General features: G+C 45.9%; 1 protein-coding gene across 1 annotated transcript in view; it reads left to right on the forward strand.

The window, feature by feature from the left end:
• LOC146854871 (sodium- and chloride-dependent GABA transporter 2-like) overlaps window positions 1–17,405 on the forward strand; it is a 681,032-nt gene that overhangs the window by 267,579 nt on the left and 396,048 nt on the right. Inside the window, exon 4 of the mRNA XM_085652276.1 lies at window positions 7,574–7,714. Coding sequence (XP_085508402.1) covers window positions 7,574–7,714 — 141 coding nt within the window. The remainder of the gene's footprint in view (window positions 1–7,573; window positions 7,715–17,405) is intronic.

The raw sequence follows: 17,405 nt of genomic DNA on the forward strand, positions 1-17,405 counted from the left end.
TTACGCGCAAATGGAAGATGTGTCTCCTCAATTGCCGATCCCTGCCAAAACATCATATTGAACTAGCTATGTTGATAGAAGATCTTAAACCTGATGCCCTTTTTTTAACGGAGACTTGGCTTCAGCTAGATATCGATCCTACAATTGTATGGGCCACCCCCCAAGGCTATACCTGTAAACGTTTGGATCGTAAGACAGGTAGAGGGGGAGGACTGGCCATTATTTACAGGGACAATTTTAGATGTCGTGTCACCCCATCCTCTACGCCAGCCTGTGAGACTTTACACTTTACTCTTGAATTCTCCCCCTTAAACACTTTTTCTGGTATGTTAGTCTATCGACCACCTGGCGCCCTCAGCAATTTTATCACCAATATAACGGACACAGTTGCCGACTTAGTGTTGTCTTCAGCAAATTTTACTCTGCTAGGAGACCTGAACCTGCATTTGGATGTCCCACTTGACGCAGATGCCAATAGCCTTCGATCTAATCTGCAGGCTATGGACCTGCTACAGAAAGGCTTTCAACCGACGCATATCAGGGGCCATCTTCTAGATCACATTTACAGTAATCTAGAGAGCCTAACCGTGGAGACACCTATACCACTACCCTGGACCGATCACTTTTTGGTACCTTTTTCTTGGTCTACCGGCAGCTTTTCTATGTCACACTCCCACAATAAGCGCTGGGGAAGAAAATGGGCTTCACTTCCACTTGCTAAATGGAAACTAGCTCTCATTGATCAGCCAGCCCCGGAGGTGACTAACCCCGACACAGCCACTGTCAATTTTGACAATTGGATCTCCAGCACCCTCGATCTAGTCCTTCCAAAGGAATCTTTGCATCTAATAAATAGACCCAAAGTTGCTCCCTGGTACTCGCCTGCTCTCAGGTCTAGGAAACAACTCTGTCGCAAACTAGAGAGAGCCTGGAGACAAGAATATTCTCAATCTAAAAAAGTGGAGTACCGAGCTGCTATAAAGCTCTACAAAAGTGAAATTAAATCTGCCCAAGCTCAGTTTTATGAATCAAAAATGTGTTTAGCTGCCAATTCTCCTAAGGAAATTTTTAAAATTGCTAAATCCTTAATCACTCCCCCTCCCCCTGAGCGTCAGTCACTTGACGGCGCAAAAACCCGTTGCAATAACTTAGCAATTTTCTTCTCCCAGAAGATTTCAACTATCTATTCCTCTTTCTCCATAGCTGGTGGGAACTTGGAGCCTACCACCACAATGGACCCCGACACGAGGACTTCTTGCCTGTTGGACAAATTCCCCCTTCTAGACTCCTCCTTATTGGATGGAATAATCCCTAAAGTCACCTCGGGTTCCCCTAACGACCCAGCACCTCCTCAGACTCTTATCAAAGTAATCGACGTCATCCGTCCTGCCATCCTGGATGTCCTCAATGCTTCCATTGCTTCGAATTCTGTCCCAGTCCAATGGAAGTGTGCGATGGTTAGGGCACTTCTGAAAAACCCCACCTTAGATCAGAACAATTTGGCCAACTTTCGCCCTATCTCCATACTTCCTTGGATGACCAAACTTCTTGAGAGACACATTAATAACATCTTAGTGGACTATTTAGAATCTAATAGCCTACTATGTGTCTCTCAGACGGGTTTCCGCCCTCAGCATGGAACTGAAACTGCCCTTATAGCAGTAACAGAAGAGACTAGAGCGGTGCTGGACCAGGGAGGAAAAGCAGCCATCATACTACTCGACCTCAGTGCCGCGTTCGACACTGTCAACCATGCCATCCTATTACATCGTTTGAAAGGCATGGGTGTGTCGGGCGCGCCCCTGGAATGGCTGACTTCCTTCCTGGATGAGCGTTTTTTTTTCAGGTGTTCGAGGGTGAGACGATCTCGGCCAAGCAACCACTCAGTTGTGGGGTTCCGCAGGGTTCGTCCCTGAGCCCCACTCTTTTTAATGTTTATATGCAACCTCTAGCAAATATAGTTCAGCCCTTTGGTGTGCGTATCGTCACCTACGCAGACGACACCCAACTGGTGGTCTCTTTGGACCACTCGGAGGGGTCATCTAACACCCTGGGTCTGTGTCTAGAGGCTGTTGCTGAGTGGATGCATGCGTCTTGTCTTAAACTTAACGGGGAGAAGACGGAGATCATGTTATTAGGTAATTCCTTACCGAACACTTTGGCCTCTATTTGGCCTACATGCCTTGGCACTCCTCCCCTCCCTAAGCCCCAGATAAAGAGCCTTGGAATCTGGCTTGACAGGGCGCTTGATTTCTCGGTCCAAGCCACCAAGACTGCCTCAACTTGTGCTGGGTTAATGAAAATGCTCCGCAAGGTCCTTCCTCTGCTCCCTTTCCAGGCGAGGAGAGTCATGGTTCAGGCCCTGATTCTCTCTCGCCTGGATTACGGGAACGCCTTATATTTGGGCGCCCCTGTAGCGGTGACCAAAAGGCTCCAAGTCACCCAAAACTGTGCCGCCCGGCTATTGTTTAATATTCCTCGTTGGCAATCAGCTAAGAAAGCCCTTAAGGAGCTTCATTGGCTCCCAATGACTGCCAGAGCTCAGTTTAAGGCGATGTGCATAGTGCACAAATCTTTTCATCGAACAGGCCCTGCCATCTTGTTCCCCTTTGTAGTGCCTTACGTCCCTTCCAGAGCCCTTCGTTCCGGCTCACTGCACTTAGCAACTCCAACAAAGGTTATCAAAGCCCGTTGGGGCGGTCGCTCTTTCTCACACTCTGCCGCCAAACTATGGAATTCCCTTCCTGTGAGTATTAGACAGATCAACAATAGGATGGCATTCAGGAAAGTCCTAAAAACCCATTTGTTTGCGAAAGCGTGCTAATGTACCTTGGAGCTCGTCATAGTAATTGCTGAAGCGCGACGAGGCCTCCGGGTAGTTACGCGCTATATAAATATAATTTTTCATTTCATTTCATTTCATGATGACAACACCTGTCCTCTGGTCAGCGACCTCCAAGAACCCTAAGAAGACTTCCACATTTTGTCAAAGACCTGAGCTCCTGAGGACAGCGGCCCTGCCCAGAAAATCCCCATCTTAAAGGACTCTGGATTCAGGCAGATCTGCAACCCCAGCCCACTCTGCACCTGACGCCCACTGCCTGAGTCTGAGTGGCTTACCTGTCCAGTGACATCTCCCCAGTGATTCAGACCTGGACTGCATCAGTGGCTGACCTCTCCTGGCCCCACGAAGTCGCCATCAGCCTCAACACAGAGGGTCCCCCTGACTGCAACCTGCTCCGGTAGCAAATATTCAACACCATAAGGCACCCCATCCTCAGCCTGCCAACCTTGGGGAGTCCAGCCACTGGTGTGCAGGCCCTGCCCTGCAAGCCAACTTACTTGTCCAGTCGGTGGTCTGCTTTTTAAACCTCCTGGTCTGAGCCTGCAGCCTCTTGGTGCAACAAGATCCTCCGTTTGTTTGCATTGGGCGCCTGATGCTGATTTGCACCCTGCACCCGTCCGCCCCTGTTCCGCTGTTGGTGTAGCTTTGGTGATGTCTTGCACCCTGGAACCACGGGTACCTACCTGCAACCAGCACCTCTGGTGGGTGCCCCCAGTCTCCATTGACTAACATTGGGCCTAGTGACCTCTGCACCAGGCCACCCCTGTGCCGCTGGTGGTGCAGTACATACCTTAAACTGAACCTTGTCCAGAGTTGGTTCAAACCCCTGAAGACTGGAAGAGTAAGTCATGAACTTGCCCGTTAATGCATATACCTATTTTCCTCCCATGGGATTGCATTGCATCTTATCCTATTGCATTCTACTGCCAATCTTTTTCAACTGCTAAGTTGCTACTATTTACATTGACAATACAAATGTACTTCTATTACTGTAAAGCATAATTACTGCCTTGCAAAACAATTCCTACTGCATTTTGAAAAGTATTACTACTCTTAAAAATGTTACGTACCTGCAACTGAGTTCCTCTTGGTTCTAAAATAAAATTATAAAGTAATAACTTTTTATACAAAACAATTAATTGCTCTTGGATTCAGTCTTTGAGTGTGTGTAATTATTTCTTGCCTGGGTGTGTACAAAAAAATCTTAACACTGCCCTCTGATAAGCCTGACTGATCGACCACACTAAGACAAATAGAGCTTTAAGTATTATCTACTTAAGCCTCTGTAAACCTCTGGGGATCCAATGGACTCTGTGCACACTATACCTTACATTGGTAATTTATTTATTTGTGCATGATTAATTAAAATCTTTACAAATCGGGTAAACACATTGTAAAGGAAAATTAAAAAGTAGAAGGATCAGTTAGCAAAGAAAAAAAATCGGGTAAACACATTGTAAAGGAAAATTAAAAAGTAGAAGGATCAGTTAGCAAAGAAAAAAAGTTTAAAAGTTCTCTCTGTCCCGTGGATTTACCAGGGTGATTCAAGTTGTGGTTTGCCGTTATCAAAATCAACAGTCCATAGGCCCTCATATATCTGACCCCAGCAAGTTCCAAAAATTTTACAACCTGACAGTTTAGTTTTGTTTTGCTGGGGTTGAAACAAAGTTTAACTGCCTGTCTGCATGTCCGGATTCCGTGAGTTTTAAAGGAGTCTCGCAGAAATTTGCATCTCAGGTCTTTCAAGTTGGGGCAAATGCACAACGTGTGGACAATGTTTCCTTTCCGGCTTTGCACAGGCGGCATTGTGGTTGAAAATGTTTCCTTATCCAAGGTGGTAAGTGAGGAAGTACGGGGATTACACCCAAACACAGTTTTAGAAATTTTTCTTTCTTTCTTAGGTTCATGCCAACATTAAGGTATGCCTGTGGTTGCGTTGTTCCATAATCGTTAAGGATTATCCAGCCGTGCGCTTTTTTTGTCAAGGCCTCCTTGTCTTCGACTATGGAGATAAGTCTTACTACTTTTTTGGCTGTTGTTTTAAACGTCACGTGGTCTGTCGGGCTACCCCACAAGTCGGACAGGCCCAGCACTTCAAGAGAGTCAATTAGGTATTTCCTCGCTGGTGATTTTTGGTGCCGGAGAGTCTCTTCCCAGATGTTGTAGTCGGCATTGCGTATCTTATGCCAGGCAACGACGTATGCACACCGTCTTTCTAGAGTTTGTTTCATGATGCCAAATTCTAGTCGTATTTGTGCGGAGGAAACGTGTTTTGGCAGGTTAAAGATGAGCCTGTAGGAGTTCGATATAACTATGTCCAAGAGGGTGGCATCTTTCCCTTGAAGGGGTTCGCTCCCGTAGGTGAGTGTTGGTTGCAATTTTACACAAAGTACTTGGAGGAGCGGATAAAAGGTCAGATCTGGGAGTTTTGTCTTTAAAGATTTTAAGGCAAGGGAGGTTGCCATTCCCTTGCCTCGCAGAGAGTCCAGCTGAGGTTTGAAGGAGATCTTTGAGTCCAATATTACACCCAAGTATTTATAGGTTGTTACATTTTCCATTCGTTCTCCATTTATGTGCCAATTGTTTTCCCTTTTCTTTTTGTAATTTACTGCCATTATTTTAGATTTGTCGAAGTTTATTTGCAGAGCGAGAAAGAGTGAGTGGTGTTTAGCAGGTGCTGACGACCTATGGGCGTCTGGCTGATAAGCACCAGGTCGTCTGCATACAGCAGGTTGGATATTGTGGTCTTCCCTAGCTTTGGTGCGTGGCAAGAACTTTTGTCTAGTTCGCCAGGTAGATCGGCTAGGAAGAGATTGAATAGCGTTGGAGCTAGGACACAGCCCTGTTTGAGGCCCTTTGTTGTTTTTATAGGTTTTGAAAGTTGTGTGCTTGGACCTAGTTTAATTTTAATCCAGGTGTTAGAATGAAGTGCTATCAGTATATTTAAGAGGTGAGCTGGTATACCCCATTTGACCAGTTTTTGCCATAGCATGTTACGATCTACATGATCGAACGCAGCAGTGTAATCGATGAAAGAAAGATATAAAGATTTATTATTTTCTCTTGCTGTATCCATCAATAGGGTCAGGGCCATGATGTTTGTGATTGTTCCTTGACCCCGACAGAATCCAGTTTGAGTGATCGGTATCACTGAATTATCTGTGGCCCATGAGGTTAATTCCTCCAGTATGTTCCCTGCAAAATATTTTGCTTCTACGTCAATTAAGGCGATCAGACGATAGTTTTTTGGGTCTTTTTTGTTTGAGTGTTTGTAGATTGGGCTAATTATTGATCCGTGCCATGACTCGGGTAGTATCTGAGTTGTTTTTACATAGTTGAATAAAGGTGTTAGTGCGACGCTCCAAAACTCTACATCGTTTTTGTACAACATTGGTGGTATGCCGTTGGGTCCAGGAGCTCCTGTTGGTCTTCCTTTCGCTATTTGTCTTTTGATATTGTCTGGCCCAATGGTCAATTCATGTGGGTCCGAATCTGTAGGGATGTCTAGGTCGATCTTTGACTCGTTCGTTCTCGTTGAGGAGGGTACTACGTTTGTTGTTTTTTTCTCTTTGGGCACCAGCGACCGTATGATAATTGCGTGATCTTTCCATCGTGTCGTCCGTACTCAAGCTTTTTGGCGCTTCCTCTTTGGTGGCGTCCTCACTATTAAAATGCCTAGCTAGATGGTTTGTCCATTCTTCCTCTGTGATGTTTGAGTCTATACCAGGATGGTCTGGATTTTTTATTTCCTTAATCATTCGCCAGAATTTAGAGCTGTTTTTTGATTCCCTCCGTAGAATAACTTTGCCCATAATTGATCGTTTTTATTTTTCTGTTTCTCCCATTTCTTCTGTTTTAGTGATTTTTTGGCTTCCCTCAAGGTTTTCTGCAGTTCTTTGTTGTCTGGATCTTTCCGTATCTTTCTCAGTGTGTGGTTTATTATTCGTTTTTGGATCTTCATTGCCAGACAGAGTGATGTTTTATTTGGGTTCTCCTTTACGTGGGAAAGCTTCGTTGACGATCCTGCACACTATACCTTACATTGGTATAGTGTATACAGAGCCAGTTTCCTACATTCCGGCAATCTGAGTTTTTGTTGAAGATCATTTTAAGATTTTCCACTTTATTTGGAATAAATTTGTCAAAACGGTTGAAAAGTTCACGTTTACAACGAATGTGGGAGTTTTGTGAATGATCATATCTGTACTTGGTTTGTCGTTGAACGTTTGGGTTTTTTGGCTTGGGCACTGATTCTATTGGTAATCTAAATGCTGCCAAGTCTTGTTTTCTTACCCTTTTGCAGCCCATATATCAGCAGCCCAGGTCGTGTAGGTAAGTTGCCTACCTGTAATTGTGTTGGGCATATATTCAAAATATACTTATTAAATCCTTTGTGTTTATGTTTGAAAACTCTGGGAATTATTTCAGTAATTCCAAAGTATATAAGAAAGATGCTACTTGAAGAACATTATGATGTCAAACAGTACGTATTTACCATTGACACAAGCCATTTAGAAGATCGAGAACTATTGGTGATATGAGGTCAATATTTTATGTATTCACTTGGGCATGAATAAATATTCACATTTCAACCTGGTATTGGTAACTCGGTGGGTCACTGGGTCACTGTTACCATGCAGGTGAATTCCTGTTGCTGCCCATCGAGTTGACGAACATTATTGAGGTTGTTTCTGCTCTGTTATGAACATGATTTTCTCTCTCTTTCAGGAATTGGATATGCCTGTCAGGTGATTGTCACGCTGCTGAATTTTTATTACATAATTGTTCTTGCCTGGGCCTTTTTCTACCTCTTCAGTTCATTCACCACAGACCTCCCCTGGGCCAGCTGTGGTCATGAGTGGAACACAGGTAAATATTTTTCTCTGTCGCTTTTTCATCTTGACTCCTACTTCTTGTGCCTTCCAGACCCCTTTCACTGCACCCAGTTATTGGAACTTGCTGATGGGTAAGAGGGGCTCAGACGACATTACCCAGAAAAGGGGAACTCTGATAACTGATCAAACAGGGGATACCAATGACCTGATGCAGGCAGGGTGACATCTGGGAACCAGTGTTCATGTGTGGCAATGGGGCATGGAAGGGTAGATGGATGCGAAGGCTGATGCACTGGAGACAGGCGATTTGTCCAGCTACAATGCCATTAAAGACTCGATGGAGAAGGGGCATAGAACAACCTACTGGGTGGTGTGGCATCAAAGTACTCAACGGGAGGGGGATTTTGTAGGGGAAACAAGCATTGAGTGCCTGATGATGATGTAGGTAGAGAGGCATTAAGGGTTGAACTCAAGATCTCGACAAGAAAAGTAGCTGGGAGGATCTTTTGGGGAAGTGGGCATGTGTCTCTTGATCGGTCCAAGGGATAAAACAAGACCTCATGAGAAGAGTGGCTCGTTAGGTCCTGATGTGCCCTATACATACACCCTGTAGGAAGCACTAGTGATCTCATTGGTGATGGTATCATTGATTATGTATTTTCATGCCGTCTGTAATAGCATGGGTTTTATCATGAGCGCTGCATGTTATTGGTGCCTTGCCAACCATAATTGCTGAAGTGCAGTTCTCAGTGATTTTAGATTATGACCAAAACAGTTTCCATGAAATCTGTGTAATGGGGGTTAGCATGCACTTTTAATAGAAAACCAAAACGTCCATTCTTGGATTTTGTAATTGTATACTTTATCCTTTTTCTACAGTACCCAAAATAAATAGCATGGCACGTGCTATTAAGCAGAGTATGGTTTTTAGCACCACCCTCTGCCCAGCACCCATGCTTGCAAGACTTGCATGATGTGACTTGAGACCATGTCTTTCAGATATTTAATAATAAAGGCTATAGCCAAGGCCATTACTTGTGTCGAAGATCAATATGACAGTACCTCCAATGCATAACTTGTTTCTCCACCCACTGTAGCCGCAGGCGCATGACCTGCATCTTAGGGGCATACTCCATGGGATGTGTCCTTGTTCCCGCTTGCAGTGGGATATTTTTGCACCCCGCTCCAGTGTCCCCAGTGAAATGTTTGCAAAATAGTATCCACACACTTTTTTTAGGAAAGATTGGATTGCTAATGTGAATCGTCTGGTATCCAACCATATTTTGAGCTCAGATTCAAATACTGACTCCTCCTTGAATAGATGTTCCTCAAAATATGGAGAAAAGCTACAAAGACAAGCATTTCTACATTCACGTACAGTAACAGAGTGGAAACACTACCAAAGGAGTACACAGCAGTTAAGAAAAATAGCCAATATTTTTCTGAATAAAACAAGACCAAAACAACAAAAATCCAACATACATAAGTACAGGTACCACTTTTAAAAGGTAAAATAAGTTTAGTCTATAGAAATCTTTAGATGTGTTTCTTTTAGCACAAAATACTTTAAATGCATCAAAATTCAAAGATTAAACAGGCGCAGTGGAGGTGAGGCACTGGAAAAGCAAAGCGATGTGTTGGTTCCTTACTCCCAGGGGAGGTGATGTGTCGGTTCCTTACTGTCAGGGGAGGTGAAGCGTTGGTTCCTTACTACTAGGGAGGGCAGGTGATGCGTTGGTTCTACACTGTCAGGGGAGGTGATGCAAAGTTTCCTTACTGGAAGGGAAGGTGGTGTGTTGATCTACGGACTAACAGCCTCGGTTACTTTCTGCTGGACGATGTCAATGAAGAGACTGTGTTGAGGGATGATGCGTCGAAAATCCAGACGCGCTTTGTTGATTTCACAGCTGCAAGCTGATGATGTGTAAATTCTTCAGTGGTGAAGCAGGGGATGCATCAGAGTCGGAGCGGACACAGTGCTCGGGGTTCAGGCTGCAGTGATTTTTCAGCCACAAAGCAGGCCATGCATCGATTTGTTAGAAGCACGGCGGTACTGCATCAAGAAAATGGGTGCTGAGAGTTGACACATGGATCTTCGCTTTAGATCTCTAGATTCTACTTCCAAGGGCCCACAAACTGGATTTGGCACCACTTGGCAAATCATGGCTCTCAGCAGAAGAGCCTAGGCACTGGTAGGTGAAGTCTTTGATGGCCTTGGATTTCCTAACAGGAAGCAAGCACACACAAGCCCTTGGAGAATCTTAGAAGCTGGATATAGAAAGCAAAGTCCAGTCCTTTCACTCCTGGGACAGATGCAGCAAGCAGCAGGCAGGCACAACAATCAAACAGTGTGGCAGTGCCTCCTACAGCACCCAGCTCTTCTTCCTGGCTGAATGTTCTTTAGTCCAGAAGTGTTCTGATTTTGGGGTGTCAGAGGTCCAATACTTATACCCCGTTCTGCCTTTGAAGTAGGCAAACTTCAAAGGAAAGTGTTTGCAGATCACACAACCCTGCTTTCCATGACAGGGCTCCAGACACACTACAGGGGGGTGGAGACAGCTTTGTGGAAGGACAGACACAGCCCTGTGCTGGTGTCAGTGACAACTCCTCCCACCAATCTAGCTCAGGAAGGTCCATCAACCTGGTGATGGCCCATCAGGATATGCCAGGCACACCTCAGCCCCCTTTGTGTAATTGTCTAGAGTGAATTCACAATAGCCCAAATGTCATCCTAACCAAGACGTGGATTCTACAGACAAACAGGGGCACAAAATGAGTGAGCAAGAAAATGCCCACTTTCTAAAAGTGGCATTTTCAAACTTCAAAAATCAACTTTACCAAAATATGTACTTTTAAATTGTTAGTTCATAGACCCCAAACTTGAAATCTCTATCAGCTCCCAATGGGAAATTACACTTAAAAGATATTTCAAGGCAATTCGAATGTTACCCTATAGGAGAGATAGTCCTTGCAATAGCGAAAAACGAAATGAGCAGTATTTCACTATTAAGAAATGCAAACACACCAGCGCATCTCCTATCTTTTAAATACACTGCACCCTGCTCCTGGGGCTTCCTTGGGCCTCCCTTCAGGGTGACACATGAAGCAAAAGGGAATGTTTGCGCCTGGCAAGTGGGTTCACTTGCCAAGTCGAATGGCAGTTTAAAACTGGACAAACAGACACTGAAGTGACGGGTCTGATGCATGTTTGCAAGACTACTCATGTAGGTAACACAATCAGTGCTGCAGGCGCACCAGTAGCCTTTGATTTACAGGCCCGGGGCACACCTGGTGAACTTTACTAGGGACTTGCTAGTAATTCAAATATGCCAGTCATGGATAAACTAATCACCAATATAATTTAGAGAGAGAGCATGTGCACTTTAGCACTGGTTAGCAGTGGTAAAGTGCCAGGAGTCCTTAGGCCAACAAACGCAGGTCAGAAAAAAATAGAAAATGTTTGGGGATAATACTGTAAAAAGCGCCAGGTTCAACATGTCTCTATCAGGAAGGCATAAAATTTGGATGTATTCCCAGGATTACTCCTCTTGGCAAATCTGTGAATGCGCCAAAAAGCATAGGTAGATTGTGGAAAACACCCATTCTCTACCCATGTAACATCTTCCTGGCACAGAGTAATGCAAGGCAGACACTTGCACTGCTTTGCGTTACTCCTGATTTTCTTTGCCATGCTGGGCTATGCAAGGTAGCTTTGCGTGGGTTGGTAAATCTGACTTAAGGATTGTGTTGCCCTTACATCGCCTTGTGTGGCACAAGGGCAGTGCAATCCATTGATTAATCCTGCCCTAAATGTTGTTTGGGTCCATTTTGGCTGTAATAACTTTAGAAGTGCAGTTTGTGATTAACAATGGGCTTACTCTCTTGTGAGTGGGTTTTTGTCACTCCATAAACCTGTCCAGACACCTCTCATAACCTTCCTTACTCCTCCGTAATCTTCTCCCGTTTAGTAGTATATTTTCCACATTTTCCAGCCACTCTTCCTGTCGCTCACATTTCCTACAAAAATGTAAGCATGTGTTTGCGGACAATCTCTTAAACCAGGGCGGAGAACGCCATATAGAAACTATAGGGAAGGCAGATGGCTTCACACATAGATTTGTTAACAGCATTTTGTAGTACGCGAGTAATGTTATTGTAGTACCACCAAACATACTACAAAGAGCAGCAGTTTGTGATTATATCCCAAGGTCTAGATAAAAGCAAACTGCATGTGGGAAATGACTTTTTTACTTAAAATGCTAATTTACATCTTTTAAAATACAAATGTCCTTTACTTTAAGCTGCATATTTACCACTGGTCTTTTCCTACTTCACACGGTTTATTTTACTGCAGACAATTATATATTCTGCAATACAGTTGCAAAGGTCGCCTTCCACATGTATTCGCTTGATCAAACTAGACTTTGATGGAAGGTAGTCACAAGTTGTACACAAAAACGCAAATACATAATCCACTGTAAGTAGTTTTAGCTATTCATCGTGTTAAAGGCTTGGCGACAAACTTGTGAATTCTTTCAGGGATCAATGAAAGCAATGTTTGACCTACAATACTGCAATGTTTAAAATTAAGATTTTTGTCTTAAAGGGGACAGACCGACTAGATCTACCATTTTCTGTAGTGTAGATTACTTTTGTTAACAGGGCTTGCTATAAGTTTGCTGGAGTGTAAACATTTTAAATCTACAGTAGTTGGAGTTTAGAGATGTGCATATAAGTTTCCCATATTGTGGGACGGATGTTACTTTAGTAGTAGCACTCTTCTTGTACTGTCTACATTTCGTTATGCATAGTAGCTGGCGTACCTATAGAGACGAAAACTCGAATATTGTGATTTCATTAGCAAAAGCAGGCCCAAAAAAGCGGTATTCCACCATGGACACTGTACAGCGCAAGAGAGGAGTGGTTTTCTGTACTGGAAAAGACGCAGCCAAGTTGTGGAGAGTTCTAACTTGTTTCTTTATGTAGTGTATCACTTTATAATGCACTTCTGCCATTTTAAGCACTGTAAATATCCATCATTACCCATTTTGATGGTATTCAATTCACTAACCTTGGGGGGACCGAAGTGCTACTGGTTGAGATGTACTTTTTTCAGTGTGGCACCCTCCTCTGCCCTAACAGCCGGTAAAGTCCATAGGCATGACGCCCATAGAACAGTTCCTAATAATACGTTATCCCATGTCCAGCATCCTAGCAGTGCAGCTAAGCATGGCCTGGTTCCGGGTGAATGATTCCTAAAATAAAGATGAACCCTGCACAATATCTGAATGTAGAGTCACTGAAGGAGACAAACTCTTCATCTCCACTACTGACCGCGAAAAATACACATCCGGGAAGTCTCAGTTTCAACGTGTCCGAAAATCAGTCATGTGTCTGGATTGGACAGCTATCCTTTTATACCTTCTTCACTGTAGTGTAGCGCTCTAGTGTTCCTGCTGCGTCACGGCAGGGAACGCTGGGAGCGCTAGCGGCTATGTTGGCCAAATGGATGATGATAGCCGGAGGGAAGCGCAAGTTGTTCCCGGCGCTCCCGTAGGTGAATAAATATCATACTTGACAGCAATAACGTTGTCCGTCTCTCTATGACCCCAAGCCTTACTACAAATTGGCGACGAGGCTTTGGGAGGCGGACACGTTTACATTGGGTCCCGCGACACCGCCCACCAGCACACGCGGACCGCGAGAGAACAGGCACCACGGGGGCGCGGCAGAGGATCGGCAGCAGTGCCCCACCCCTCGAGAGCAGCGCGACGGTAGCGCTGTGCAGTAGAAGGCATTGGGGGCCGGGAAGAGGCATTGCACTCACCCAAAACGATGTAGAAAGCACCAAAGCACAGTGAATGAGACAGCGCCCCACAGAGGCAGAATCCACCACCTGAAAGCACAGGGATGAGCACAGGTGCAAGCCACAGAGAGTCAGGATAGGAGGGAGGTCTCACACAGTTGTCCTTATACTCCAACCACTGGACTTAGCGTCCCAGCCACCAGTGTCCACTACCCAGGGGCACCACAGCGCCCAACCCTACAGGGAATCACCACGGGAGGACCAGGGCAGGGGGGGTGTCGCAGGACATCCACCACGAGGGTACAGGGAGCACTGCGACAGGCATCTGCTACTCAGCACCACCGGAACGTCCCAGGGTGGTTAGAAGGGGACATACGCACCACGCACAGTACCACACGTCTCAGCACCGGAAGGAGCGGAGCGCTAACAGAGAAGAGAGGCACTGGTGCACCAGGGACAGGCCAAGGGGGGAGAGGATCTGGCGTCTCCGGTGAGGGCTACAGGCTCACGGTAGATTAGTGCACCAGGGAGCCCACCGCCCAGGATGGACGAGGAGCCACTGAGACGGCAAGCGGCCATGTGTGCCCAAACTTTCTCCCTCACGAATCCGGTTCCCTTCTTATCGAAACCTGGAGAACCGGCCATGAGATGGGAAGACTGGAAGGAGTACTTTCTGAACTACCTGTCAGCGCTGGAGGATGAAGGGGATGGGGTCTTTCCGAGCAAGCGGAAGAAGAAGATCCTGCTCCACAATTTAGGCCCAGAAAGCATCAGGGTGTACATGAACCTAGTGAAAAAGACAAGGCCCGCAGATGACGACGATGTATTCCAACATGCCATAGAAGACCTGGATAGCCACTATCAACCAGTAGTGTGCACGACGATCGATCAATTAAACTTCTTCCAACGGAAACAGAATGCGGGAGAATCAGTAGATGATTACGTAGCGGGGTTGAAGAAGTTGGCGATCACATGTAAGTTCGGGGGACTCCACGATGACCTCATAAGAGACCAAATCATCATGCACACGGTGAATACATCCATACAAGAGAAGTTGTGGGTGAGTGGCGATGCACCACTCTAGGAGATTGTGGCGATGGTCAAAAAAGCGGAACTGTCGAAGAGGTGTGCGGAGGCCGCTAAAAAGGATAGTGCGAACAGAGCCACAGTAAGTAAGGTGACAGAAGCCAGCACCCAGGATTGGAGGCAGCCAACACAAGGAGGACCAAAACAAACCCAGAAACACACCATGAGAACGGCCACGAACCAAAGACCCCAAGGAGAGGACAAGAAAAGTTGCTACAGGTGTGGAAACTGGACACATGCAGCAAATGACAAACGGTGTCCAGCCTTCAGAGCAAAATTCTTATACTGTGAAATGATGGGGCACTTCGAAAAAGTGTGTAGGCGCAAACCCCGGAAGACAACAGTCAAATATGTAGCACAAGACTCGGAGATGGAAGAAGGAGGACGCGAAGAAGACGAAGACAGTGTACTCTGCATTGACGACCAGGTCTTAGGCATAGACTGTGTCAGGACACGAAAACCGTTGTGTGAGTTATCCATAGGGGGAGTTCAAGTCTCCATGGTTGCCGATTCGGGATCCCCGTACACCATCATACAACGCAGCATTTGGGACAGAGACTTTGCGAAAATCATAGACACGCACCTCCATCCTCCGGACATACATCCGGTCACCTTCACAGGAGAGCCCATCCCCATGGTGGGGTATTGTCACCTACAGTTTGAATTCAAAGGGCGCACAGCGGATGGAAAACTATACGTAGCGGAGAAGGGACCCTCGGTGCTTGGGTGGGTGGATCAAGGAGAGCTGGGGATCCAATCAACCCAGGAGGCATCACACAAGTGTTGATGACAGATCATCCACGAACGGAGGAAATCCACAAGTGGAAGACAAGTTTCCCAACGGTCTTTGGAGGCAATATCGGCAAGTTGACAAAGTTCACGCACAAAATCTGCCTTAAAGAGGGCGCCCAGCCAGTGAGCCACAAAGTACAAAATATACCATTCAACTGTAGGGAGGCAGTGCAACAAGAATTGCAGCGCCTGGAGGACAACGGAGTGATTGAATCCATAGAGAGGGCGGAATGTTTGGCTCCCTTGGTCGTAGCCCGGAAGCCTAATGGGAAGGTCCGCCTATGTATAGACTTCAGGGAGCTCAACAAAAACATAATAATTGACAAGTTCCCGCTACCCGGGATAAATGAAATGTTAGCCCTCATAAAAGGCGTCAAATGGTTTTCCACCATAGATTTGACCTCAGCATACCACCAAATTGCACTACACCCGACATGCAAGAAACTAACCTCATTCATCACGCCGTTTGGGTGCTATCGGTTCCGACGCATGCCTTTCGGTCTAGCCTCCGCGGCAGCGGTGTTCCAAAAATTAATGCATAGACTCTTTAAAGGCACGGAAGGAGTACAGTATTTCCAAGACGATATCCTGGTCATGGGGAAAACCAAAATGCACCATGACGCCAAGCTAGACACAGTCCTGCACATTCTGGCTCGGAATGGACTCACAGCGGAATGGGACAAGTGCAAGTTTGGAGATACATCTGTCACATACCTGGGTCACGAGATTAGTGATAAAGGAGTCACACCCAAACAAGCTAATTGCACAGCAATAAGGGACGCTCCCACGCCAAAAAGCAAGGATGATGTCCGTTCCTTCCTGGGAATGGCGTAATTTTATAGCAAATTTGTACCACACTTTGCCACAAAAACAACATGCGACAACTACTGAAGGAGAGGACTGCTTTCACATGGTCAGAAGCGTCCCAAGAAGAATTCCAACAAATCAAGGAGGACATCTGTGACACAGTACCTCTACATGGCTTCGACCAACAAGCTCTGTCTATCCTCACTACAGACGCAAGTGATAGGGGGTTAGGAGCAGTCCTGATGCAACGGTCGGAGAAGGGTGAAATGTCGACAGTCAGTTTTGCGTCTCGCACCTTGAGCCCTAGCGAAGAAAAGTTCAGCGTAATAGAAAAGGAGATGCTAGCGGCGATATGGGCAATGGAACGTTTTCTCCAATTCCTTTGGAGATCCAGGTTCCTACTTCGGACGGATCACAAGCCCTTAGTGAAGGTGCTTACATCCAGTGGGCATGCGAGTGCCACACCTCGCATAGCGAAAATGACGCTGAAGATGCTGGACTACTTATACGATGTAGAATACATCCCGGGCTCTAAGAACAAGGTAGCGGATTACCTCAGTCGAGCTGTGGCAATGGAGGATGCTCCGACACCAACGGGCGAGGATGAATACACCATAGCTTTTGCGGATGACCAGGAAGCGGTCATAAGCGCACAAGAGTGGAGAGAGGCATACGACAACGACGCAAGCCTCACCACACTCAAACGGTTCATAATTGAGGGATGGCCGGAGAAGAAACATATAGGGACAGAACACCGAAAATTCTACGAAGTTCGAAAGGAATTGCAAGTTGGGGACAACAGCATATTTATACTGCGAGGGGACAAAGTGGTTCCACCCAGTCAATTGGTGAAGCGATTGCTCGCAATATTACACGAAGGGCATCTGGGCATAGTAAAAACCAAGCAGAGAGCTAAACAGGCGTATTGGTGGCCGGCTCTAGACAGCCAAGTGGAGAAGTATGTCAGGGATTGTGTCTCGTGCAGCAATGCAGACAAGACGCAGACCACACTACGGCCACCACTGGGAAAGTTTGCCAATCCAGTAAACCCATTGGAAGAGTTATCCGTGGACATTCTTGGTCCCATTTTGGATGACCAGAGCGTACCCAAATACGCAATTGTGCTAGTAGACAGATATTCAAAGTGTCCGGAAGTAGAGGTGTGTGAAAATGTAGACACTGAGATGGTACTGTCATTCCTAACGGCCACGTTCCTGAGAGAAGGGATCCCAAG

The sequence above is a fragment of the Triturus cristatus genome, chromosome 4_1 (assembly GCF_964204655.1).
Source record: "Triturus cristatus chromosome 4_1, aTriCri1.1, whole genome shotgun sequence".
Taxonomy (NCBI): domain Eukaryota; kingdom Metazoa; phylum Chordata; class Amphibia; order Caudata; family Salamandridae; genus Triturus; species Triturus cristatus.